This window comes from Amphiprion ocellaris, chromosome 2 (assembly GCF_022539595.1).
Source record: "Amphiprion ocellaris isolate individual 3 ecotype Okinawa chromosome 2, ASM2253959v1, whole genome shotgun sequence".
Lineage (NCBI taxonomy): Eukaryota > Metazoa > Chordata > Actinopteri > Pomacentridae > Amphiprion > Amphiprion ocellaris.
The window spans coordinates 21232937-21259656 of NC_072767.1; the positions used below are offsets into that span (position 1 = coordinate 21232937).

Sequence of the window (26720 nt, forward strand, 5' to 3'; positions counted from 1 at the left end):
TACATTATATGTTGTAAATATTGAAGAAGAAAGATGATCAGCATACAAGTGGCATATCATTTCGGCTGGAAAGTTGGGCATTTGAACGTCAATGGGGGCTGACTCACTTTCAGAGACAACCTAAGGGACCCTTTTGGGAACTGAGGTTCTCGGCATTTTACTAATTATAGTGGCACAGCAGTTTCAGAACAGACAGAGCCCCACACATTTCCTCAGATAGCTTCCATACTTAAGTTCAAAGGAACAATGAATAAATATGAAAAAATGCAAAGTTGTTTTTGTGCATTGTTAAAACTCATAGCATTCCACCCAAATGATACTTTCTAACAAACAACTGATGGATTTAAAGATTTTTATCACCCAAAATGCTACTTCTTGAACGAGTACTTGTGTTTTGAAAGGTTTATTCCACCCAAAATATTACTTTGTATTCAAACATTTATTTTTTCAAATGTCAATTCTAACTCAAATACTACATTCTGTTCAAACACTTGTATTTTCAAATATTAATTCTACCCCAAATACTACATTCTAAGTACTTACCCAAATAGTACTTTCTAACAAACATGGATTTCAATGGTTAATTCCACCCAAACTGTGACTTTCTGTTCAAGTACTTCTATTTTTAAGGATTGCTCCATCCAAATAGTACTTTCTATTGAATGATGTATGGGTCTAAAGATATACTTCACCCCAAATACTACTGTCAGTCCAAATACTTGCAATTTTAAAGGTTTACTTCACTTAAAATATTATTTTTGCCTTTCGGTTGTATGGCAGTCAGAAGTGAGAGTCTGGTGAATACAAAACTGACTAAGTTAACATCTGTGTGGCCTGAAAACATGCTGTAACCTTGGTGTAAAGACTTGTGTGGGAAGGTTGGCTCATGCAGTACACAGAGGATTACATTGTAGAGAAGTCGAGATAAAACACGAAGGCTGATCCTTCTCGCTCCCACTGACCTTGAACTGTTCACTGCACTTGTCTGCATTTGTCTCGCTCTTTAGAAAACTTCAACGCTGTCTGTATCTTTTATAAGAATCCAGTATTTATTTCTCGGCAGTCTATTAACCCAACGCAGACCTCCAGTCCGTGTGGGGCGGAAACACACCACCGGAAGGAAAACACAAATAGTAGAAGAAGAAAAACAGGAAACGCGGCGGATGTTTTGGAAAACAGTCGGTATCAAGGTAATACATTACCTGGACTTGCTGTTTGACCTCCTTTGTCCACTTAATTGTTAAACGTAGGCTTTTTCCGACCACAGAGAAGACAGTTAGAATGTATAGCTGCGGTTTTGTAGTTTGTTTTCTGAGCTAGCTTAAATGAGCTAACGGTAAGACTTCGCTTTAGACTTGTCTGTCGTGTGTTTTGAGTCTGACAGTTCGTTTAAAACTTCAAAAAGTGTTAGACTATCTGAAAAATATCTAAATTATTTAAATATGGATTCCGGTTACTTCTGTATGTAGTTATGTTTGTATCATTACAGTCCAATGTGTGTGTCTTTGAGGTTTATCTGTGGTTTGCACTTTTGAACTGACTACTAACGGTACTACATAAAAGACAACAAGGCAGCCACGTAGAGAGGACATGTCATCATTTCAATCATTTATTTTAAGTCATGTTTCCATGTTTTTTCCCCTTTATTTAGAGAAATTTGATTTTGTTTAACTAGGCATGACTGGCACAGTGTTTTTAGATATTTATCTCCAGAACCAAAGGAAGTGATGTGCTGTTATAATCAAGCTAAATTTAAGTTTAAGGAGTTTGTATAATTACTGTAGTATAGTTTGTATAACTCTTTAAACTTACTTTAACAGGAAAATGTCTAAAAAGTCAAAAAAGAGAAGGCACAAGAAGTCGTCATCCTCAAGTGAAGAAGATGAGAAGGTGAGAAGAGTATTTATCAGCCGTGTTTACTTTGTTTATGTTGCTTCAGGGAGGAGACAAAACTATGTATCGTGATGCTGAGATACTGTGATACTATAAAGTTGCTGTAAAATGACTTGAATCATTATTTGTGGATAAAATAACCAGACAAGAATGCCAGTTTTTGGTTAGTCCAGTAATTAAATACCAAACAAATCAAAGCACTTTATTGCATTCTTGAAAAAATCACAAACAAAATCACCAATGCTGTAAAAGGGCTCTTCTTATATTGTAGGGACAGCTACTGCCATATACACGCAGTTAATGTGATGATTGTAAGCTGTAACACACTGATGCCTTTACATATCTCAGGAGCGTCCTCTCAGAGGACGGGCGACTACATTGTCAGATCTCAAATCATATAGCCTCCTTTGGGTAGTTGTACACCTGTGTATGGAACAGCCACGACATCACCTTATCAACTTAGATAGCTGTCTACCAAGCTGTAGTCATCAACACCTTACTTTATGGTTCAGAAAGATGGAACACATATGCTCTGCATATCAAGGAGCTGGAGTCCATTCATCAATGTTGCTTGGGCAAAGTCCCACACGTAACCTGGCAAGACAGAGTAACAAACCTAGACATCCTTTCTAAATCAGGCTGCCCCTTGATAGAACGTAGGATCAAAAAATAGCAGCTGCGGTGGATGGGCCACTTGGTAAGAATGGAAGATGACAGGCTACCTAAACAACTGTTCTATGCAGAGTTTGTCAAAGGTCAGCGAATGATTGGAAGACCAAGAAAACGATTCAATGACTGTTGAAGATTGTGGAATTGACCTAGAAACTTGAGAATCTATAGCACATGATTGTCTTCTATGTCATAGGAGTGTCCATGGTGGCATCAACCACAAATCGCTTCACAGAAAGGATCCTTAGTGTGTCAAGACCCTGTGCAAACAAGGCGGGATTTGTCACACAAAAAATACTCTTGTCTTTTTGAGAAAGAAAGGAAGATAAGCAATGTCTAAAATAAGAGTTGGAATTCTTTAGTGTACCAAGGTGAATTTTAAAATGGCTATGCAGTGGGATATGAGAGACAGATCTATAGGTGTTTAGCCTAATGTTTTCTCTTGACCTTTTGTCTGATGAAGGCATAAGCTCTGTATGGAAAAATTGTACTAAAACACTGAAAGGGTTCTGCTTTTGAAGATAGTCTTTATTAGAGAAATATCTGCTGCAAGAGAAAGTAAACATTTACTGTTGTCAAGAGTTTTCTTTTAAGTTACAACAAACTGTTGCAACACACTGAGATTTTAATATTTTTTTCCTTTTTCAGGTATCACGGGAACAAGATGACAAGAGAAAAAAAGCTGTAAAGAGTCGTGAGAGGTTAGATAGAGCACATGTAACTATTATCAACAAATTAATTTTGATGTTACTTAGCTGCATATCATTCACTTAATTGTTATTATTTTTAAAATAATTTCTCACTGTTCTTTGTTTTGTTCCTCAACATAAGGAGCCATAAGGAAAAAGAAAAATCTGTTCCTTCCACCATTAATGATGACTTCCAAAGCATCCGCCAGATCAAAAAGCCTGTCTACAGATTGGCAAACACACAAGCAACAGAACAGAAACCCATTAAGAAGGAAGAACAGTATACTAAAACAGAAAGTGTCTCTGTGCCATTCCATGGGGAAAATTGCTCCAGCAAAGCGAAACATTATGTTTCAGGGAAAGATAAAACTGTCAGTGGAAGTAAGACAGTGGAAAGGGAACCCTCAACACACTTGAGCACTAACAATTTACGTACACCTCCTCCGAGAACAGAGAAGACATCTAAAGGCAGGAAAGATGAAAAGTCTTCCCTGAGGAGCCCATCCAAATTAGGAAAGTACTCAACAAGTTGTAGTTTAGTCTCTGCTGAACAGAAGCAGAGGAACGATGCACACAGAAGGAAGCATATAGCTAAGGAACCGTCAAGAACTAGAAATGACAGTAGCACTCACAAGACCCGGGAACCTACCTCCTCTTCCTCCAAGGATTCCTTAGAGGAAGGAAGAAGGGAGCTGGTCAAAGACAAGCACCAAAGGCTTCAAGAGAAGGAGTCAAAGGCCAGAAGGAGCTTGTGTCCAGAAGCAGAATATCCCTCTGCCTCTGACCTAAAGAAGTCTTCCAGCTTAGCCAAACACACTTCTTCAGAGGGTCGCTCTCAGGTGCTGAAGAAAGACACTTCAGTTTCATGGACTGTCACATCAGGGTCACATAAAACAGCTCAGTCATCATCTACTCAAACACAAATACCTCCTCTCATACCATCGGTGCCTCCCGATTTTAAGATACCAAAAAAGGTTCAGCCAAGACAAGTTGATGACGGTAAAGCAATTTCCACAATCACAAATGTCAAACGTGGAATTAAGCTCTCAGATTCGGAGAAGGTTTCGGTGAGCAGCACTAATCAGCAAACTGTCCAACAAGCTCACAGCTGTTTGGATGTGGCACATACATTTGAAGGACAAGATAAAAAGTCATCTTTGTCTCATCAGCTCCCAACCACCACCACTACGCCGTGGCACGACCAGGTAATAAAAAGAATTGTTCATTTCATCCAAACAAGTTAGTTTGATCTGAACAAAGCATTTTGGTAGCTGATGTATTAAAATGATTTGTCATGTATTCATGTGTTTGCTTAATATGGCTCATGAATGAATGTTTGTTTTTATTTTAAAATGTATTACTTTGTAGATGCAAGTGGTTGAAGAGCTTCATCTTGCTCGCTCTGAGAAGAGACTGGAGGTCAATATCATGCAGAGCTATGGAGAGCTCACCTGCATGGACATAGATTCTCCAGAAGAGGCACCTGCAGATACACAGTGTAAGTTTCAGTGTTTTTCTTAAAACCCTCCAAATTTTGTATATCCATGTATCAATACAGTATTAACTTTTACATATAAACTCTGTGAAATGCAGTTTAAATAACCACAAGGAGGCACTATAGGTCAAGTTCCAAGTTGCATGCCTTGCTATGGCCTCACTTTGTGATTTACCTGGAACAGCATGTTTAAAAAGATCTGGTTTTGCTTCAGAGTGACACATGGCGATAAAGACAAAATAAGAGCTGATTAGTCACATAGCAATTTATTCAAATTTTTGTTGCAACCAGCTTAATGTTAGAGTCATGGGTTTTGAAGGAACTTTTACTACCACTGCTCTGGCCAGTGGACTAAAGGCTCTAACTCCATCGACAGACTTAAGATAAGCAGTCAGAACAGTGTTTCCAGAAGCTGCACACAGGCCCCTTAGAAGTAAACAATTGTTCAACAGCAAGGGCCATGGAGATATGAGGAGCCTCACAGTCCCTGTGTTTTGTCTAAAGAATATTTTGGGAAAACTTAGTAGGCCCAATGAATGTATTAAGAAAACTGTATTTACTATTTAAAAGCTTGATAAACAAAAATCAGACAAGTCATATCACGTCCTTTGCATCTTAGTTCAACATTTCTGATTTTTCTTGATCCATCGTCTAACTAGTAAATACAGTTTTTAAATATATTTCTTCGGTCTCCTGAGTTTGCTTGGTATGAGCTCATTTAACTTACCTGCTAGATAATTCAACTAAATGTAAATGTGTCTTTACAGGCACGCAGCCCCCTCAGCAAGGCCTGATCCTCGTTCTGGACACCAACATTCTCCTCAGTCACCTGGATTATGTGAAGAAGATCAGATTTCACGGCCTTGGAGGTGTTTAATACATACTACAGATTATTACTTAACCAGTTTTTTCTTTATATCAGCATTTTGTGTTTATCTGAATGATTCATGGCATTTCTTATGTCATATAATTAAGTGCAATTAGATCCACTCCCAACCGGTCCAATTAGAAGTTAAACACTAGAAGTCACCATGAGATGTCTTAACTCTTTGGAAGTTTTCTGTCTCTGGTAAAAAAAAAGGAACAATACATGTTGACGTGTCGTAATGTTCCAGGGCTATTAGGAGAACTGGAGGACCAAGTAAAACCTCAGTCTAAAGAATATGTCATATCCTCATTCAGTAATCTTAGCACACTTAAGGAGCATAATTGTAGTTTTTGGACCACATGATCAAGTGTTGTCTTACCAACAAAGAGTTTAATTGCAGGGTCATTATAGCTGAGAACATTACTGAATAGTAAATTAGAATTTACAGAAATGTAAATTCCAAGAAAGTCAAAAACTATATTTTCACCATTTTGGAATTTATTTGTGCCATGAAATATGTGCTCGCCACTACTTGTTCTGTGTCTGCTTCATGTTTCCTTAGCCCTGGGCCTCCCTGTCGTCCTGATCCCCTGGGTGGTGCTTCAGGAGTTGGATTCCCTAAAAAGAGGAAAAGGCTTTGCAGGATCTGTGGCCCACCTGGCAACTCCTGCCATCTCGTACATTTACAACTCTTTGAAGAGACGAGAACCTTACCTCTGGGGGCAGTCTATGCAGCAGGCCGCTGAGAGCATCAGTAAGTGCCGATTTTACGGAAATGCATTGATTGCAACCAGGATGGAACCCGCAAATGAAGCGTGTTTTTTGGCAGTGAGCATTTCAGACAAAACATTAAGCACTCAAGTGGAAGGTGTTTCCTTTTTGCTTTTTCTATGGGTTTACCCTTTGTAACAGAATAATCTACGTGTCATAACAGCACTCTAGTCCTTCTGGACTTCATAGCTGTAAAACCTGAATTTATTTAGAGCCTAGTTATTAGTTTTCAAAATATATTAAGATGCGTTGACATGATTTATATTCTTGCAATTAAAGGCAACATTCTGCTATACCATTATTTAGAATGAGCTTTCTGTATTTTATTGAGTTTTAGATGTGAGAGATTGGAGCCCATCATTGCTTGAGGTATCTAAGGCTTGACTGTTCACTGTACAGACACTAGGGGGCAGTAACACTAAGCTGTTCTTTCATCATCATAACACACATTGCGTGCTTCTCAAGGGCAGGTTGCATTCATGTAATGTTAACTGTATTGATCAGTCAAGTGTTTTGAAGCATAAAATGATGTAACATTTCTTTTAAAATAGATATGAAAACTCCTTGTGTTTTTTACTTTTGAATCTCGCTTCTTAAAAAGCATGTTGTGTTCTGTTATATAGTGTATTCTGTTTACCATGTACTTTCAGTGTTCTTAAATAAACCTAACTTTTTGTCCTTGTGTGGACTGAATTGTTTATCTCAGTTACTCTTGTCGTCATGTCCTCACCTCTGTCTCTCTGTACCTTCTTGTCCCCAGATGGTGTGAATGCTGAGAATAATGATGACAGAGTGCTGCAGTGCTGCCTGCAATACCAGAATCTGTATCCAGAGTGTGCTCTTATCCTGTGCACGTGAGTTCCCCCTCCCCCCTACAGTGTATTGCTGCTGCTGCAGAGTGTGTGTCCTCTGCTAATAATGCACATGCATGTGACAGTGAGTGGGTCCAGCCAGATAGTTCCAGTTGGGATGAGAGAAAGAGAGCCAGACAGTTATTGGCAAACAATAGATGTACTGAGCAAGGAATTCTGAGTTTAGTTCAGGAATTTTTTGGCTCACATTCGCTGTGGCATTATATTATTTAATTTTCTTTATCCTTTTGACCTGTTTTTAAACAATTGTCATTTTCCCACACTCTGGTATTAATTGTTTTGCTAAACCGAAGGGCATACGCGAGGGATTAGTGCTGCGCATTAATTTGGTCAAATAATTCTGGATATCTGTAATACAAGTTCTTTGTGTTGTCACTGCCATCTGATTTAAAAATGTGCCTCCAATCATTTCTCTGTAGCAATGATAAGAATCTGTGCAGTAAAGGTCTCCTGAGTGGGGTGCATGCCCTCTGCAAGAATGATTTGGAGTCAAAGGTTGAGAGATCCAGACATGGCCTTGACATCCTGGAAAACATTCAGGCTCCCAGGCTGCCTCACGTCAGCCCCCAGATCTCATCACCAATGCTAAGCAGGAGTAGCACACCAGTTCAGCCACACAGTCAAGAGAAAGCAGGCTGTTCTGTGGGACTCATAGAGAAAGGTGAGCCAAGGATTAATGCGTTCTTCATGCAAAACAGGAAGTAACTTGGCATGCTCCGTCATCGTGCAGCAGTTCATAGTACATACCATCCATGCTCTCACCATGTCCACCCACTCTTTCCTATTTTCCCTTTTTTCTTCACGTAAAGGCAGTTTGTTTAATTTATCACTAAAACTGTTCTAACAAGAAATGACCAAATAAAAACAAATAAAAATGCCAGGAACTCATCACCTACACACACTGAATTAGTACTGCAGATGCCAAAAGTGCAGTTCTTGTGAAACAGCTTCTTTAATTCATATTGTGTAGATTGTGCTGACATACTCTTACTAGCTCTTATTCTACACATACATACACATATCTGCCCTCATGTAAAGGACAGCAGATGCTCTGCTTTATGTATCTATGTTTCTATACTTATATATGTATACAAATATGCATCTGGCCACAGATACTAAGCGGCTCGGTGAAAGAGACGAGGAAAAGACAAAATGGGACCTTAGAAGAAATGTTTCTGGACTAGAGGACTGTTTACGTGAGGTGCTGTCTGATGTGTTAGAGGTGGAGATGAAGGCTGTTTATGAAGACCTCTGGATAGAGGTAATATTTATGCTGTCAGTGATGTGTTTTTGAGACTAAATTTTAATGTCCAGTGAATCAGAATCAGCTTTATTGGCTAAATATGTTGCTACAAGCATAAACAATAATCCAAATAGGGTAAAATAATTGAAATAAAGATTGTATAAATAGGTTAATCTGTTACTTTACATGGGGTAGGTCAATGCGTACAGTATATGTGTGTACGCTGACCAGCCACAACATTAAAACCATCTGCCTGATATTGTGTTGGTCCTCCTCTTACTGCCAAAACAGCTCTGACCCATCAAGGCATGTACACAGGACCACTGAAGCTGTCCTGTCTTTAAATTATAGATCACCATTAGTAGCCAAATATCTTCATGTAAAATACAAACAAGAATGCAAACACTGCTTGGTCTACAAAAATGTTTAGGTGGTTGATACATGCTGAGTAACACCCTCATGAAGACCAGGAGATGAGAGTTCAGTGTCATTCATGTCACCCGCCTATGGTTTTAATGTTGTGGCTGATTGGTGGCTGTTTTAGTGAATGTCTCTAGATCATTATCAGCTTTATTGGCCCAGTATGTTTCTGTAAAATGTAAACAAGAACACAGATACTGCCCCGAGCACAATAGTGCAAGAATAAAAAATGTAAAGACATTTTAATGGATTACAGACAGAATATGCATGCCTAGGCATGTACATATAGTTTATACAGCCTACTGAAATTTACATCAGACTATGACTGGTGATATGTATTGAACTGTCTTTTAAATAACATAGTGAATAATGATTAGTATTATTTTAACATTTTAGGCCTTTGTTTCATTGTATTTTTCTTTCTGTAAACAGGTTATTTATCAAAAGCCACCCTGGACTCTTAAAGATGTCCTGCAGTGTTTAAAAAAGCACTGGATTGCTGTTTTTGGGTTCATTGTCCCACGGAGTAAACTGCAAACTGTTTTGAATCTCATCAACTTCTTTAACTCAGGTATGTGGGTATGTAAGGGGAAGAAATAACAGTTAATATATATTGCAGTGGTTATGTGCTGCCCTCTAAAGACCACATACTTCTGTGAACACAAGGTTATTTTGGATCATGTGTGGTAATTTCATTATTCCATTAATTTTAATAGCAGTCTGAGCTTTCTGTCACAGATCTTGCAGCAGCTATGACTTGCACCATCTGTGTATACAATGCATGGCCTCTGACATTGTTTAATTTAGCATAGCCTCTTTTGCACGGAAAGTTTGATAATATCATCCACTCCAGATGAAAACATTTGATGCCAGTTTCCTAGGAGCTGATTTGAATCTTCCTTTGAATGTGAATAGATTTTGAAAAACACCGATAACCTTGAGCTGCATCCAAACTGAGCTCCCTTTTGTGTCTAAATACTGCATAATCATTGTTCCCTTGTTACTATGTCAAATCCATAAGCTCAGCTATACTGATGAAAATCGTTAAGTTGTCTAAAAAATATGACATTGCTCATTGCTGAAAGCTCAGATATCCAAAAACTGTGCATCACTTAATTGAAAAACAGTGTTTTCTTTTTATTCTGAGTCATCCCTCAGAGTCATCCCTCAGATAAAACCCCCACTCCATGGGGGTGTGACGTTGTCTGCCCTGCACTGCGCTAGAACCCTACAGAACTACATCCAGAATCAGGTCATCTGCTAAAGTGTGAGACTCAAATGTGTGTCAGAAAGCTGCTGAGTCGCCCACTGCAGCACTCCTCGGTCTGGATCTCATTGCTGGATCCACTTGCTGTATGCTTATCTTGCTAAATGTGTGTGTGTGGCTCAGTCTCTCATTCAGGCTGTGTCCACCTGTGTGGGGGTGACTGCTACACCAGTGGCACAGTCATTTTTTAATCCACCCAAGAATGTTAATGGTTTAAACTGTGGGGTTTTGCCCTGTTTTGTTCTGTTTATCCTTGGTTCACATGCATGAGTCTGGATCTCTCGGTACCACGCAGCCTGGTTCTGTGCCAGGACTCTGAGAGTAGGAGGAGGAGGAGGAGGAGGAGGAGGAGGAGGAGGAGGAGGAGGAGGAGAAAAAGAAGGAGGAGGTGGAGGAAAGGAGGAGGGATAAACTGTATGTGAGGCTAAAAACAAATCTAGGAGTGGAAAAGTACTGCATGCGATTCTCTGGTCTCCCTTAAGCACGCTGTGAAATGTGTGTGTAGTCACTTGTAGCTACACTTGTGAGGACAGACTTTTCAAATGCACCTACAAAGTAGCAAGGCTAATTTTAAGAGCTACAGCTGGAATTAGAAGTCTAAGAGTAAGATGCGTAAGGGCAAGAGATTTGAATACAGAAAAATAAATGGCCTTCTCTCAAATGTATAGTGGAAATAATTTGTGTTTATCATTCAACAGGTTCATGTCCTCCCTCGTATATGTATAAATGCATGTTTTATTGTAATGAGAGCATATTGTGCACAGGTTTTGCAAGTCTGAAAACAGCGTTGAACAAAATGGACACACACGCATGCTCATAGTGGAATGAGCCGACTTGTTTTTGGCCAGAGTGTCCCACTGCCTGGCTTTGCCTTCCATCTTTATATTCATAGCAGTTCTTGACACACGGTTGCCCAAACAAAGAATCTGCTCATTGACATCCACTCTCCTTTACCTCACTTTCATATTTTTGTTATTTACATTATGTGTGTGCTTTTATACCTAGTCTCCATATTGTTAGGAACCCCTTGCTAAAACTAATTCAGCTTATTACAACAGTCATGCAATACTAACATAATGTTTCCATTTTGGTTGAAGGGATTTATAGCAGTGTTGTATGACCTTCATTTTCAATGCTGCAGTATTTGGTGGTTTTGAATTGCATCTTACATGTAAATGAGCACATTTGTTTCTGTTAGATGTAACTTGTTGACTTGCAACTAAATGTATATATTAGCTTTATGTGCATCTGTGTGCATTGCTAATACTGCCTAAATCTGTGTGTTCTGTCAGGTGAAGCAGTGGACTGTAGCACTACCTCAGTGGCACTTCAAGAAGCTAAGGAGCTTGTGAAAGCTTTCTGGAAAAGTTCGAGCCTTGTTCCCAACGCCATCTCTGTAATGGACGTCATATTCAATGAGCTGCAATCTCAGGTCAGCTGGAGCACATTTTAAACCTTAGGGCACTTAATGCACTGGAAGCTCAAATTTCCACTTCTGTTCTCCAGGAAAAAGTTTGCTTCTTTTCTAAGACTGCACTGTCTGACTGTTTTATATGTTGTGGTTTGGAAGCACATAAACACCTAAAGAGATTTTTATTGTTTTTGTCTCTGTATTCAGAGAGCACATAGTGGTAGTTAGACTGTTTAAAGTTTTAAACCTGACAAAACAGCTGTGTCCTTTTTTGTAGAAGACACAGCATTTAGTTTAATCTGTTGGATTTCTAAAACTATTTTTCAATTTGGGTAACAGCTGCATCCGTCTGCGGAGGGAGATTCTTCTTCCAGTGATATTGTCATGAATGATGATGATGAAGAAGAGCAGCCCACACCTGCTCAGGTTTCTCACCAGGAAGTGTGGGCTGTGTTTGAGAGCATCTGGTCTAAAGTTTACTCAATGAGGTGGGTGTGATGAGAATTTTTAATGAATGCAGTGTTTGGATTCCACTTATGATGATACTCCATATAACAGGTTAAGATGATGTGTTTCTGACCTATTTTCACAGATTTTCTTGGATTTGTTTAAAGGATTAGTGCTCTTTATTTAGCATCTTTACTTTATGCAACATGATTTCAGAAATAGTTGTTTCCTGCTGCAAGAGGACACTGCAGAAAGTACAGTGGCAAGGTCTTCTGCAATGAGGACAGCTCAGTAGGAGTGTATAATGGACAAAAACGACCAGCTGATTATACGAGAGAGTCTATTCCAGCAATTAAAATGGCAATAAATAGTTACATGTAATGATTTGCCAGAACAGAAACAACACTTTAGAGATTAGTTTGTGTATTTAGTTTTCTCTCATTCCACTGACCCCTGAGGTCATTTTTTTCTGTCACGTTACAGCTTGGAAGTGTTCAAAGCTCTGGGCTTTGACCCTTACACCATGCAGAGTGCTCAGCCAGTGGGAGGTCCGCCACCACCACAGGACAGCTTAGTCTGTTTGCACAAACTGTCCTCCATGGTCTCACAGCTGCTCCAAGCCTTCAGCAGGTATGTCGGCCCACTCGTATCACTGCTGTCAGAATAAACACAACACTGGACATTTTGCTCATCTGCGTGTTAGCCTCAGTGACCTTGATCTCGACAGCCAGTCCCTTTAAGAAACACCTTTTAAACTGTCCTTGGCTTGTCCTTAGCCAACCATATCCTCCCTGTGTCTTAGTTATGTGTGTATTCTATGCTGGCATAGCTCTCAGGCTCTATTGGGCATGTAGTGCTGGTCAGGGTGTAATCTGTTTGACCTTGTCCTTTGCCTTATCACCTTTCCTGTGACGCAGCAGTGAGCACTTTGCTGTAGCATTGCAAAGTTTCTCACAGCGCCTTCAAGGAGCAAAATCTTACCTCAAGGACGTCTTGACATCCTGTAAAGTTTGCCACTGCATCTGCTTGTGTCTGCATGAACAGCTGAAAATAATAGGCTTTTCAAGAGGTTTGCAATCATCCACCAATCACACTGGGGCATGAAATTGAAGTGATCTTGGGTTGATTGTAATGAGGACCTCATAAAAAGACTGCAGGATGAAATATCATCAGAGTTCTTGATGACTAATGTGCTTTGTGAACTCGTACTAGGATGATGTCAGTCTTTCAAGCGAACACGAATGATGTCAGTTCACTTCACATATCTGCCATCTCAAAGCAGAAAGTTGGCTTGCAACACCAGTTTGCAGTCATTTCCTTGTTTAACTGTTTGCATTCTCTCAGTGTTGATCCACACGTCTGCTGTGGCACATGTCGGAAAACATTTAATCACAGATCCTTTCAGACCTTTTACAGTATCAAAAGAATGTGTAAATAATACAATTAAGCAGGTCATTCCAGACGCCCATTTCCCCAGCAACGCATTCCAGTTCCTTCTAAGGAGGAAGCCCAAATTAAGATCATTTTACATACTTTCTCATTCAGCTGTTGACATGTATACAGTAATTAAAGAGGGTCTGCTCACATTCAACAGCTCTGCTTTTATTCTCAGAGTATTCAATTCTTCAAGAATAGGGGCAACCGGTTTTCCTACTAGTAACTAATCAAGTCTGCAGTGCTCCAGCAATTTACACATCAGTATAATTTAGAGAAATTACCAGGCTTTTATCTTTAAAGCTGTTAGTTGACTATGTATTCACCAGTATTTCTTTAAAAAAAAAAAAAAAAAAATGAAATACTGGACCCAATCTCTCTCTCACACACAGACATACAACACCTAAATATCACACAAACCTGCATTATTCATTTCCTGAACAGAATTCATTGTGACATTTAGGTCTCTTTGAGGGTAAGTAACATTAAACTCCTGCCATCCAAAGGGCAAAGTGTCTGCTGAGATCCCTCTGTTTCATCCAGGTGTCACTCTCAACTCCTGCTTTTCAAGTCTGCAAAACCAGCATAGATGACTTTTCCTCTGATAGTGATATGCCCCTATAAAGAATCTTTGTTTGATGTGAGAAAAGGTGGACATTAATTTAGTTTAGACAGTATTTAGTGTCTACTTGAACTAAGACAGTCCATTGCTGCTTCTCTGCACCTTCCAGCTCCTTACTGCTGTGGTTTGCATTTGATCAGAAATTATACTTGTGATGTTATGTTTGTAGACGTGCTTCATTTCCTGTCTTCACTGTTTTCTTGGTTTTTGCTGCTCCCAGCTAAATCTGTAACATGTTGCGTCATACAGAAATGCCTCCTAGTGCAGACTCTGTTCTACCAAACAGATGTTAGCTTTTTAGACACTAATGATTTTAACTAAAGATAAGATCGTTTCTGGTTTTTTATTGCTATAATGATGGAAGACGGTAGTTCAGTGACTTTAAAACAGACAAAGGGAGGCCTCTCAGGTCACTAAACTTCTAAATGTGTCCTCAGTCCATTTTATTACCTCTTAAACCCTCTAGGTCTCTCAGTTCCTCTTTTTATTGTCTGTGCTGCACAGTTTAGACTCGTTCCATTACCACAAGTTTCATTGTATCATACTTCCCGGATGTTTTGATTATATCACATGTACTTACTATGTGTGTTCTGTGATGTTTATCTGTATTTTCACGTTGAGTATGTCCTGTGATGGTACATCTGTATGTGCCAAAGCATGTTTTTGGGTGATGTTAATCATTCTGAAAGGTAGAGATGGTTTGTGGTGTGGCTACGGTTGTGATGATAACATATTTGTAGCTCTTTGTGTGTAGAAACTGTTGTTGTTGTTTCTGAAGCCCTGAGCACAATCAATACCTCAGTCTGGTGAAGGTGCCGATGCTTGCTCTGCACTCTGAAACTTTTTTCAGATCTTGCTTTTCTCTCAGGCTTGTAGTTATTGTGTCTCTGTATTTGGAGTTGCGGGATGCTCACAACTCTCACTCTGAATATATAAGTAAATATATAGTAAGTATACTTGCATATTTATCAGTGGGGAGACAGATGGATGTGTATACACCAAAAAGCGAGATGCTGATAAACCAAAGTGTTCTAAGTAAGCTCATGATGGAAAAGGGGAGAATAAAATGGCAACATGAATGCTACTACTTTGGATTAATGTGCCCAATGGTGTGAAGCAAAATAAGTTAATTTGAGTCTTAATATATACAAAAAAAAACCCTCACTTAAATGTTCAATGACAAGAAAGTCATTATTCTTTAACATGCGCACAGTATAAACATTACTGTGAAATGTAATGTTTAATGAGTTAGGATAAGATTTACTACTATGTTACTCCATGTGCAGGAATCTTATTTCACTGTGTACATTCTGTGTGTGTATCTGCACCTGTCTCTGCACATGAAGTGTGTATTGGGCTGCCTGAGCACCGTTGTCTAGGAGACAGCCAGACTCATTTTCACGTGTTTGAGCAGAGCTATGACTCATTCCATACATGCTATCTCTCTCTGTCTCCCCCTCACTCATTTTTCTCATTCGGTGGACACTAGACATGGATAATTTAGATCTCTGCTCCAATTACCATTTTCTATTCCTCATTCTTCTCTCCTTTACCATCATTGCTTGCAGTCTTTTTGTCTCTTACTCTATATTTTCCCTACGCCTTCGGAGCATCTTACTGTGATGCCGTTTTTGACAGTGACGTGGGTTTGCATGTGTGCGTTTTGATCAGGTGCATAGTGGTGGATGGATTTATAGCTAAAGCATCAAAGAATTAAATACTCATTTTTTTGTAAACTTTGTGGCAAAGGAGAGACAGATATCAAATAAATAAAATTATCTTTATTGGTATTTAATCCTGTGAACTCTAAGGTACGCCAGCAGGTTTGAAAGGCTTAATCATCTTTTAAAAATCTCTAAAATGGCACCATTTATCAGAGCCAGTTGCTGTAAATACTGTAAGAGTCCTCAGATTGTCAGCCTCAGTCATTGAATAACTAATATTTTGCATGCGATTCTGTCTGTAAAACTTAGCAAATCTTAGCTTATATTTAATCAGAATCACTTATTGTGCGCACCTCATTAAACAATTTGTCAAAAATAAACTCTTTGTTTTAAACAGATTCTGTAAAGAAATAAAACTTTTTAAAAATTCTCTACTCCTTCATGCAATGGAAAAGTCTTGAGTGACTTAAAAGTGACCAAGAGTCCCGTGACCGGCCGAACTGCAGGCCGCTATTACACAGAGCAGATAGGAGACGAGCATGGAAACCATTTAGAACAACGGAGAGGAAAATAAAACACACTTGAACTATAAAGTAAATAGAGCATGTCCCAAAAACGGTACACAGTGGAGCACACTTTTGGAATACATTCAGCATGACGGAACAGCTCTGTAGAGCTTAGAGATGTGCACAGTAGTGTGGAAAATCGCTGACTTTGTAGAGGCTATGAAAATGTAAATAGTGAAATATCAATAGTTTGTATAGTCACTATTTTTTTTGTAACATCTGTGGGCAAAAATATAGGAAATGTTGATTTCTTGTTTTTTTCAGTTGTTGGAAATTGAATCATCAAAGAAAATCAACTTTTGTTTTTGTTTTGGTATGTTTTTCTTTTCTTCTTTCTTGTTTTTTTTTTTTCTTTTTTTAACATTTGTCATGGCATTACATACAAAACTTGCATAAGTTCTTTTAGTTCTGCCTACTTCTAGTCACGTTTGTGTTGTTTCCAGAGAGGTGCAGTTTTATTTTGCAGTTAAAAATGAGCCCACACTGAGTAAAGATATGACAGGAGCAAAAAATGCTTTGAAACTGCTTGCGGTTCAGAGAGTTAAAATGCTCATTTACATTGTTAAATACACACTAAACTGATCTTACTGTCACAAACAAAAGCTTTTTTAGAGCAGATTCACTCATTAAAAGTTTCTTCCAAATTCAGGTGTAGATTTGGTGTAGACTCGACTTGTTTCAAGATTGGTCTCATAGATTTGTGTTTTTGTTCCTCAGTGTTTTGTCCTCAGCTCCTGGTTTGGAGGAAGTCCAAAATCTACTCAGCATCATCCAGTCCAATGAGGTTGGTATCATGTCTCAGTTATTGGAGTAATTTAGATGACTGCTGTTTTAATGAAACATATTTGACCTTTTTGCCTCACAGTGGACTTTGCCAGGTTGAGCTCACCTTAATCTGCTCATTTTTAACTCAGTTCTTATGTCTTGTGTTGCAGCTTACTAATGAAGATTCCAGATTAACAGCCAAAGACCTTCTTGACTGTTTCTCACAACACAACTACAGGTAGCGCACATTCACTTGCATAACAATGATAGTTGTTTATTTACTGTTATGAAGAATGTGTACAATTTGGCTGCCGCTACAGTGTGCCCTTTGTGTCCAGTACGTCAGAGGGATTGTTGATGTGCCATCTGAAGTGATGGATGTATTTAGCAACGACTTCACTTCTCACCAAATATTGCAATCTCACAAGTTCTCAGAATTCTCAGCATGCCCGGGCAAGTATGTGTGTTTTTCTTGCGTTGTAGCCGTTACTCTGCCATAATAGCCCTGCTTTTAGATATCACCAACAGACCTCTCACAATGATGGTGACCATGCCAACATTTCAAAACAATTGTGACACTCATTGCTGACATATTTCTTTGAAAGGACACCTCAGTGATCAGCAGGCTGGTGTACAATGGAAATGCTCATATGCAGTTACCTGATTCTTGTCAGGTGTTGAAACATGATGACTTCTTTGTTGCACTGACGGGACTTAATGTTGGTTCTGCACAAAGGCTTAATTTTCAAGGGGCAGAACAAACAGGAAATAAATGTTTAGTAACCACCCGACTTTATTTGAACCATGGAGATCTGACAGAGCTCCTGCATGGACTCTCATAAAGTAAAGGAAGCGTTAACAAGCTTAGCCAGGATCACAACTGAAGTATAGTTATGTGTCACTTCATGAGGTTATAGTCCTGCAGTCTGGCTTACGCAGCTTATTTTAACCTGAGGCCTACAGCTCAGCATTATTCAGTTGCAGATTGTAAGTATCTTATGGAAGGAGATGGGATTTGTAGGCAGCCCAAAGAAGAGCTGAATTTAGGACCACATAGTAACTTCTTCCCATTCGGTCTCTTGTCACGTAATAGGTTGTACATTTACAAATTGTCTGACATTATCATGACTCTCACAAGTGCCTTTTTTAATACTAACATGTAATAGAACACAATGATCCCATTTACTTTGCTTATTTTTGGCTGCATATTTTGTGCTTTTCACCTTATGTATAGGATGGTTAAACTTAGACTGGTCACAACTTTTGCTTAAGCGACTACTAGTGTTTACTGGATTTGTCAGGTAACAGCTGTGCCGCTGATAATCGTTGTGTTGTTTGATAATAGAAAATATTGTGAGGGTTTTTTAAAGATCTGAGAGAGAGTAAAAGTTAAAGCTGGAGTAAGTAGTATTTTGGGGGTATAATTAAGCAAAAATTCCATACTAACCTTACAGCATATTATAATTCAGCTGGTCAGAGAGGACACTAGACGTCTGCATCTCTTCCTCTTGACTCTGTTTTCAGACTTCAGAAAATGTTGCATGTGACAGGAGATGTTAGCCAGTCACAGCGTTTTACCCAGATCAGGTAGGACAGTATAAATAGCACCAGGAGATTTTCACTTGGGAGGTTAGAGTTCAAATCCCCATGTGAGGCCACAAATAAATATCGACTTTAAGTTTAACTTGGTAATATCGAGCGTGAACTCATCGAATGGGAGGGAAATAGAGCAAAAAGGGAAGGCAAAAGAGAAAATGACAAATGATTTATTGTTGGGTACAGCTCTTGGATGTAAGCACTTTGTGTTTTTTTGTGTTTTTAAAATGTAGTTATTTTGATTTATTGGCCATGAAATTCTTTGTGTCTGTGACCACTATTAATTCAATATATTCAACCACAACAGAAAATGTATTACTGTTAAAGGCAGGCATTTAACAAAAAAATATGATCCACAATATCCACTGTTGAAGTTGAACAGAGCTATACTGGAAGGTATGAAGGATCTCTAGGCACAAGCAGACCCACAGTAATTGTATATCTTTGGCTTTTTGGAGTCTTGGTTTGATGTCACTTGGAAATTGAGATTAAAACTAGACATAAATGAACCAGACGGAAATTACAGCCTAGTTTGAGGTCAATTGGAAGCTGTGCCGTCATTACAATGTTGGTCCGCTCGACATCACTGAATAGTTCATCGTCCAACTGTAAAATGTCTCACCTATGATGTACATTAGTTATGATGAAAACAGCTATTCAACATAGCAACTTTTGTCGTGTGTATGTCAAAAAATTGCTTTTAGATGATTGTTTTCTTGTCTCTTCATTCTCAAATTAAAATGTCTGTATTGTCCTTAGCTGTAATTGTATATCTAAGGAAAACACAGACAGTATATTTGGATTTTTAACACATCACGCAACATTTAAGGACCTAACAATACGATACATAGATTAATAATCCATAATAAAACTACTTGCCGCTCTGATATTTTCTTACATTACTTTTCAGTATCAATATTCGTTTTCACCTACCATTCATTCTTAACAAGTGTAAAGTAACACACATGCAGTATTTTGTCCGAGGTGATTTTATTCAACTCCTGTTTGTGTTTATCTTGCTTTTTTGTGAGGGAAAAGCAAACTTTAATTTCATACTTGCAGCCCCTGATAAAGCATAACAGACAGCACGCATCCAGGGATGAACAGAATCGCTAAGCCCTTCATTCCATCGTGATATGGTTCTCAAGCTAAATTGCAGCCGTATTTCTGCCTGCAGGTTCAGCTGAGCAGCTACCATGGAAACAAGCCGCAGGTCTATGTATTCAACAGATTATTTACTTCCTGGTTACCATGTGTCTTCTCTTAATGCTCCTGTTTGACTGTCAGGAGCTTTTTCTGATAATTTCATTATCACAGTATGGGAAATATTGACTTTCACTGTTAGTAGAATTGATTTTCTCAGTCTTCAATCACTTCAAATAAATTTCTCTGAATTGCTTCTGTGGTTTCTGTTGATAATGATTACTTTATCATTGAAGCCATATGGTAGCACAGTTGTTAAAAAAACTGCTATCTTTAGATAGGTGGAGATATAATTTCCCTGCATTCCAAGGAAGTAGTTCCTTGCATGGAATAACAGTAATGTGAAGCCATAATGAAGCCGGCAGTTTGTATAGTATTAAAGACGACATCTGCTGTGTCACTTTGCTGAAGAGCTTTGCGAGCACTTACCAGTCACATCATTCCAGCTTTTGTTCAGACAGGTCACTGCTGAAAGACAAAGTTAAGCCGACTGTGTTGTGATTGTAAATTTTTTATTTGCTACATTAACTGTGGAATGATCTGGGCCTTTACTTAGTGAGCGCATTATCTGCGGTGTTAAATATTTGATTTCTGTGCTGAGCGCAGTTGTATGATGTCATGAGTTATATAAGGCCTTAGGGAGGCCACGCTCCAGGAGCACGTTTGTTCAATGACAGTGTTTAGTACAAGTGAGCAACAGCAGATAAGTTTTTATAATGACAGATTAGAGAGTGTTCTCTTTGCTTTAGCTTTCTTGATAACACATGCCTGTGGACTTTATAATACTGTAAACAACACATTACAAAATGATCAACTTGAGATCCATTGGCATATGAACACTTTGTTATAAACAGTTAGTCAGCTAATGGTTCGACTGTGATTTGGCTATTGCAGTTTAATATTATCTATACAGGAGAGCTATTATGTGTTTAGAAGGTGGGACATAGTTTACAGCACAATCTGATAGACACATTATTTACTTCCTGGCCATTGTATGTCTTCTCTTAATGCTGCTGTTTGACTGTCAGAAGCTTTTTCTGATAATTTCATTATCACAGTATGGGAAATATTGACTTTCACTATTAGTAGAATTGATTTTCTCAGTCTTCTAGTCAGTCTCCAATCACTTCAAATAAATGGCTTTAAATTGGTTCTGTGGTTTCTGTTAATAACAATTACTTCATCATTCCAGCCAAAGAGTAGCACCGTTGTTTTTAAAAAAAAAAAAAAAGTGTCATTTTTAGATAACTGGAGGCATAATTTCCATGTATTTCAAAGTAGTAGTCCCCATAGCATGGAATAACACTAATGTGAAGCCATAACATGGTTGGCAACATGACATGTATGCACTTGTGCGTTTACATAAACCATTTTCTGACAGCCATCTCAGTATTATTGTTTTTTTTTTTAATTAAGAAAAAAGGGAGGCAAAGGATCCAAACAAGTTTTACTGTCCTGTTTTTGTGAAGTCTTGAGGCTCAGCCCAGTTTGCCTTCTGCTACAATACATTCAGGTCTAATAAATATTTCACTAAATGTAGCCCTGCATCTGTATTCTGTACGAGCGCTTTCTTTCTACAGGATGGGGATATTTTCTCTACATGTATGCTTCCTAAGCTGTCAGATTTTCCTGACACGTATGCACTTGAAAACACCTCCTGTGATGATTGTATATACTGTATGAATGTGTGCTTGTGTCTTCAGGGTTGGTGGTTACTGAGTTGTCCAGGCAGCACTGATGATCTTTCTCACATTGTGCATATATGAATGCATGATCACATGTTGCCGTTCGTGGTTAACCTGCATATCATTTCTTACATAATTCCCTGACTCAGACACACAACCCTAAAGGTCACCTTCTTATATTTTAGCAGTGACTCCTTTTGGCATTGTCTTATGTCATAATATTTACAGGGTACTTTTATGTAACTCTGCCAAACAGAATGGCACAGGGGGGGAAACAGTGCTCTGCTATGTGAGAAGCCTACAGGGAACAACACATTGTTCAGTGGAGGAAAGCCTAAGGCCTGGCTTTACTTAATTTTCTGTTCATTGTTCATAAAAAACTATCCCGAAGAGAAACTGCTTTGCGTTTATGGAGACAGATTATTGTCTTTCAGCTGTTTCTCACCAGTTCAGTCATACAGATGGATTAATCAGAGCCATGTGAGACATAGAGGGGCAGACACACAAAAACTCTTTCAGCCTCTATTTTGTATTACTTAAGCACAATACTGTTTCTCCATTTATTATTATAATTAGACTGCACCAAAGGCCTTTGCATGTCTTTACACGTCAGACATTTTAAAAAGCAGCCCAGTGCCACCTTTCTATCATTAAACTCGCATTCCTTCATAAGCCTGGGCTGAGTCACAGTCTTAAAGGTCAATATTTTGCTTCAGATGATTTCAAAATGGAAAAACTCGCTTTTGATGAAGCCTTGGTTTCCTCTAAAAGCATAAGATAACGTGAATAAGATTTCAACACAGAATCCATCCCAGTGTAGTTGCGGTACAGAGCGTCCAGTGACATATTGGAATAATGTTGTCTCATGCTTATTGGCAGGAACTTTACAGGTAGTTATAAAGAGAAAATCTGAACAAGAGACCAACCAAAAACTAAACAAAAATACAACTAACACTGAAAACTGGATTGTGGAGATGATCTATGAGTCCATAGCAGCAATTATAGCTAAGTAGAAAGAGAATGCAATTGTTGTCTGTTCCAAATAACGACATGATTGGCTGGATGAGGACTGTTAGCAGTTATGTCATCTCACCAGGTCATGTGGTCCAACATTCAGTTCAGCGCAGATCATTACTGTCTCCTGAGGATATCCATTAATTACCTGTCAAACACATGTAGGCTGTTATGTAACACACAGAGGCAGCACAGAGTTGCCTCTTTGTGTATACATTGTCAATCTGGGTCAGTGACTGCTCACAATTCAAGTGCGTCACTGACTTTGTGCGACTAGATCAGTGTTTGATGCTCTTTGACACGACCAGTGTGTCACAACAGTGAACCCAAAGTTGTCAATGTAAACACTTTGACAGGAAACCTTTCATACACTCCCTCCGTCTATGGAACATGCTAGAATGAAAAAGCACATTAGTTGTGACAGACCAGCACATCCTGGGAATAGCCTAAACCTGACAAAAGAGAACAGTGGGTAACAACCTGTCGTTTCCACACGTTATGAAAACACACAGCTATACGCGTGGCTGGAGAGAGGGAAGTGGATGGATAGATGCAGGATGAAAATAGGGAGCATCAACGGCCAGCAGATTCTTCTCCTTCTTTCCTTCCTGCAGTTACGCAACGTTCCAATGGAAACAAAGCAGAGGAGGAAACAAACAAGCAACAAGCTCCCTCAGTGTCTCTGCTGCCAAGCAGCCGTTGCCAAGACTGTGCTCGTGGTGAAGACTGGCTGTGTGTTTTTCTTGTGCGTTTGCAGCTGGCTGGATGTATGTGGTGTCGTAACCAGAAGAATGTAGTTCAGCTGGGCAGAAATGTGCATAAAAAGCTGCTATTGAAATCCAGAGTTTCTGGAAGCTTCAGTGTAAACAGAAGCTCTTTTGTCTGTGATGGACATTGTGTCCTGAACATGATCAGCACATAGAAAGCTCAGTCATCAAGATGTCGGATGGATTCATCCAGATACTACGACGGTTGAATCATATAGTTCTACTGGATTGTTACATGTTTAGGTTTTAAAGGTTTTTGCTATGAATGGTTTTGTCAAGTATGCAAAGGAATAAACAGGCAACAGAACCAATCGGCAGGCTGTGGCCCCCACATAATAATAATAATAATAATGGATTAGATTTATATAGCGCTTTTCAAGGCACTCAGAGCGCTTCACAATGAATCCATTATTCATTCACTCACACATTCTCACTCGGTGGTGGTAAACTACATTTGTAGCCACAGCTGCCCTGGGGCAGACTGATGGAAGCGTGGCTGCTAATCTGCACCTACAGCCCCTCCGACCACCACCAACATTCACACACATTCATACTCCAGTGTAAGTAGCCACACTGGAGGCCAGGTGGGTAAAGTGTCTTGCCCAAGGACACAACAGAGCGGGAATCGAACCGCCGACCCTTTGATCATTGGACGACCCGCTCTACCACCTGAGCCACAGCCACCCCCAACATGACATAGGTCAACAAAAGTTACTTAACCAAAAAACAAAAATGTACATTGTACCACCACATTTTTTTTTTTTTTGCCCTGTGACCACTATCTCCAGACTGGACAACTTGTGCTATGTACAAACACACAGTATTGATTCCTGTGACGTGCTCCACAAATGCATGACGAAAAAGCCCATCAACATACATAATGTAACTTTTTTCCAGATTTCATTTTGAAGAGAGGATGGTTGATAATGCAGAATAAAAGACGGTAAAGTACTGACTATAAAGGGCCGAAGAATAGTGCCACACCTGTCCTCCCAGAAATCACATTTTTTCCCTAGCTAACATGTCCATAAGGTGCTTTTCATACACTGGAAGACATATTGTATAAACAGTGATTAGGACTTCCAGAGTTTCTTACGTAACAAACCACAGGAACCCGTCGTTTCAACTTGTAAGGTGGGGCTTTCTGTATAGTTATTCTTCTTTAAAATCGGTTTCCAGTTCAAACATGTATTGCTAAATCAGTCCAGTGTTACAATAGGCCATGGTGTAGCACGGAGTAGCTTTACAGTGTTTGAGCAGATCAGTTGAGCTAATGTGCTTCAGCAGCGAGTTGGGATCAGTGAGTTCAGATAAAGACAGGCACATCGTATACTTACATCTAAGCCATTTTAAAGCAGGAACGGATTGTTTTTTAGGAGAAATTTTTATAAATATGTAACTCTGATACACTGAGATGAGTTTTAGGGCTTTAATCAATGACCAGAACGGGACTTTAACATTAGCAGATTTGCAGAGCTGGAGACTGGCTGGTTTTAGCTTAGCTGAGCTTAAATACTAAAAGCAAGGTGTACTTTTCCTTTAAAACGCCACTTGGTTTAAACATCCACCTGCAGAGTCCAGGAGGGTAAGATGGCAATTGTTGAAGGAACATCACATTCAGGGCCTCTGCATTCTGGACATGTGACGCGTCCTTGCAAATAACTTCCAATAATGCAATAAGAAATACTGAACCGATTAACCCAGTCAGGATTTATTTTTTTATTTTGCCACTGATGAAGGCATTCGAATGAAGCTTCACAGCAAATAGTTAATTGAATAGTTCAAACTTGACATTACATAATCAATCTGTCCTTTCTTTCCAGCCAGCATTTATAAAAGCCAAACAGCTGCAGGACATCGTTTAAGAATTAATGTGAGACTCATATTTTCTGCTCAGGCAGGTTGTGGCTCTTGGTTTTTAAAGTGAGCAGTTACACATTTGGAAGGGGGAGGCATTTAAAGGTCTTTCCACCTGTCAAACACTCCAATGTATTTATGTCTTCTTCTGTCTTCTTCTGTCTTCCTGCTGTCTTTGCATCAATTTCTGTGTTTTGTGTCTAATAAATGCCTTTCCTGTGTTTCCAGGGAGAAGCTCAGAGTCGGAGGGAGCCAGTTAATGGAGCTGCAACAGGCCTTGGACCATTGTGTTTGGGCCACGAGCCAACACAGCACCTTCACCACGTAGCGCTGATTGGACCTGTGTCGGGACGTTTGCTCATCAGCCAAGCAGATGCTGAAATACGAGACCCTTTACTTGGACTAAAAACTGTAAGTTAAAGGCATAACTGCTCAGACTGAGCCTCTTGTGACTGGACCTGTTTACCTCTTCATCCTCCATCCATACAAACGTTTATTTCAATACTGTGTCCTCTGAGTGAATGGATGTCTGTGGATGTTCTCTATCATTCTAAAGGTTTGTTAAACACTCTATTTCCTGTATTCCAGTATGTGGAATTCAGTAAGTATTGCTGTGAGCATTCTCCAACATTCATTCAGCTTTTTTACATTTGATTCTCAGGTCTCCTCTCAATCTTCCAGTCAGTTGAGCAGTGAGTTTTCATATTTCATCCTCCGCAGGACATTTTTACATTTCAAGTAACATTTAATGAAGAAATGTTCACGCACCTTACATTTTCTATCTATTTATTTAAAGAGATCCGTTAAATGACAGATCTTTATCGCAGCTTCTCACGGGTTATAAATTTGAGAGCAGAATATGTTTTATGTAAGAGTTTGATGTTTACAACAAGAAACTGCTGCATTTAATGACTATTATTTTATCATTTTGGTTGAAGTCAAATGTAAAAGAAAAATGAGAGTTTATTTTAAAAGGAGTTGTAAATATTTTGAAGCGTTGTCTTATTAAAGACTTATTTTTCTTATCTGCATCATTTGCAGTTGAAGTGATTTCTAAACCGATTCGTTTCTTGTGGTAGTTGTTTTAAGGAGAACCTCACCTGTGCGGTGCAGTATGTGTGCAGTGATTGATAGCCTAAGCGTGTCTGCATGTGGCTGCATGTGTGGATGGTGACTAAGCGGATCAGGCGCAGGTGACGCCAGCAGACGGGCCGAGATTACACTTGCTGCTAATGTGGCACACAGAGAGGCTGAAGCGTCAGGCGTCATGTGCAGAGAGGTGAGGGGAAGATGAGGAGAGGACAGTTAATGATGATCTGAACTTACTGTCTCGTGAAATCACTGCTGCACCGTCAGAGCTTCTATTAAACAGTTTGTTGTTGGATTCACACACTGGTCCATTTGTTTCATAACTTATTAACTGTCTCAGAACAACTCACTGATCATTTATTTTAAAAAGTGAGCAATACACTTGCAATGTCCTCTGTTACTTAATGTCTAAA

At 39.1% G+C, this 26720-nt stretch overlaps 1 protein-coding gene across 2 annotated transcripts; it reads left to right on the forward strand.

Annotated features, from left to right (window-relative positions):
- The first annotated feature begins 1100 nt into the window (after window positions 1-1100).
- Window positions 1101-26249, forward strand: swt1 (SWT1 RNA endoribonuclease homolog). Of its 2 annotated transcripts, none has more exons than XM_023264583.3 (17): window positions 1101-1190; window positions 1821-1890; window positions 3211-3263; window positions 3394-4456; window positions 4620-4749; window positions 5514-5615; window positions 6177-6368; window positions 7146-7239; window positions 7677-7918; window positions 8370-8518; window positions 9353-9491; window positions 11480-11619; window positions 11938-12086; window positions 12529-12675; window positions 17049-17115; window positions 17267-17334; window positions 25447-26249. In XM_023264583.3, the coding sequence occupies exons 2-17, from the start codon at window positions 1825-1827 to the stop codon at window positions 25544-25546; spliced, it is 2901 nt and encodes a 966-aa protein (XP_023120351.2). In that variant the 5' UTR covers window positions 1101-1190; window positions 1821-1824; the 3' UTR covers window positions 25547-26249. The 2 variants fall into 2 exon arrangements, with proteins under 2 accessions (XP_023120351.2, XP_023120352.2); XM_023264584.3 differs by lacking the exon at window positions 1101-1190 and adding an exon at window positions 1199-1336.
- The last annotated feature ends 471 nt before the right edge of the window (window positions 26250-26720 follow it).

Excerpts from the sequence above, each read along its gene's own strand:
- swt1 (XM_023264583.3), top strand. The coding sequence starts at position 1,825 with ATGTCTAAAAAGTCAAAAAAGAGAAGGCACAAGAAGTCGTCATCCTCA. Across the intron at positions 11,620-11,937 it reads TCAATGAGCTGCAATCTCAG|CTGCATCCGTCTGCGGAGGG; the intron begins GTCAGCTGGAGC and ends TTTGGGTAACAG. Across the intron at positions 17,116-17,266 it reads GCATCATCCAGTCCAATGAG|CTTACTAATGAAGATTCCAG; the intron begins GTTGGTATCATG and ends CTTGTGTTGCAG.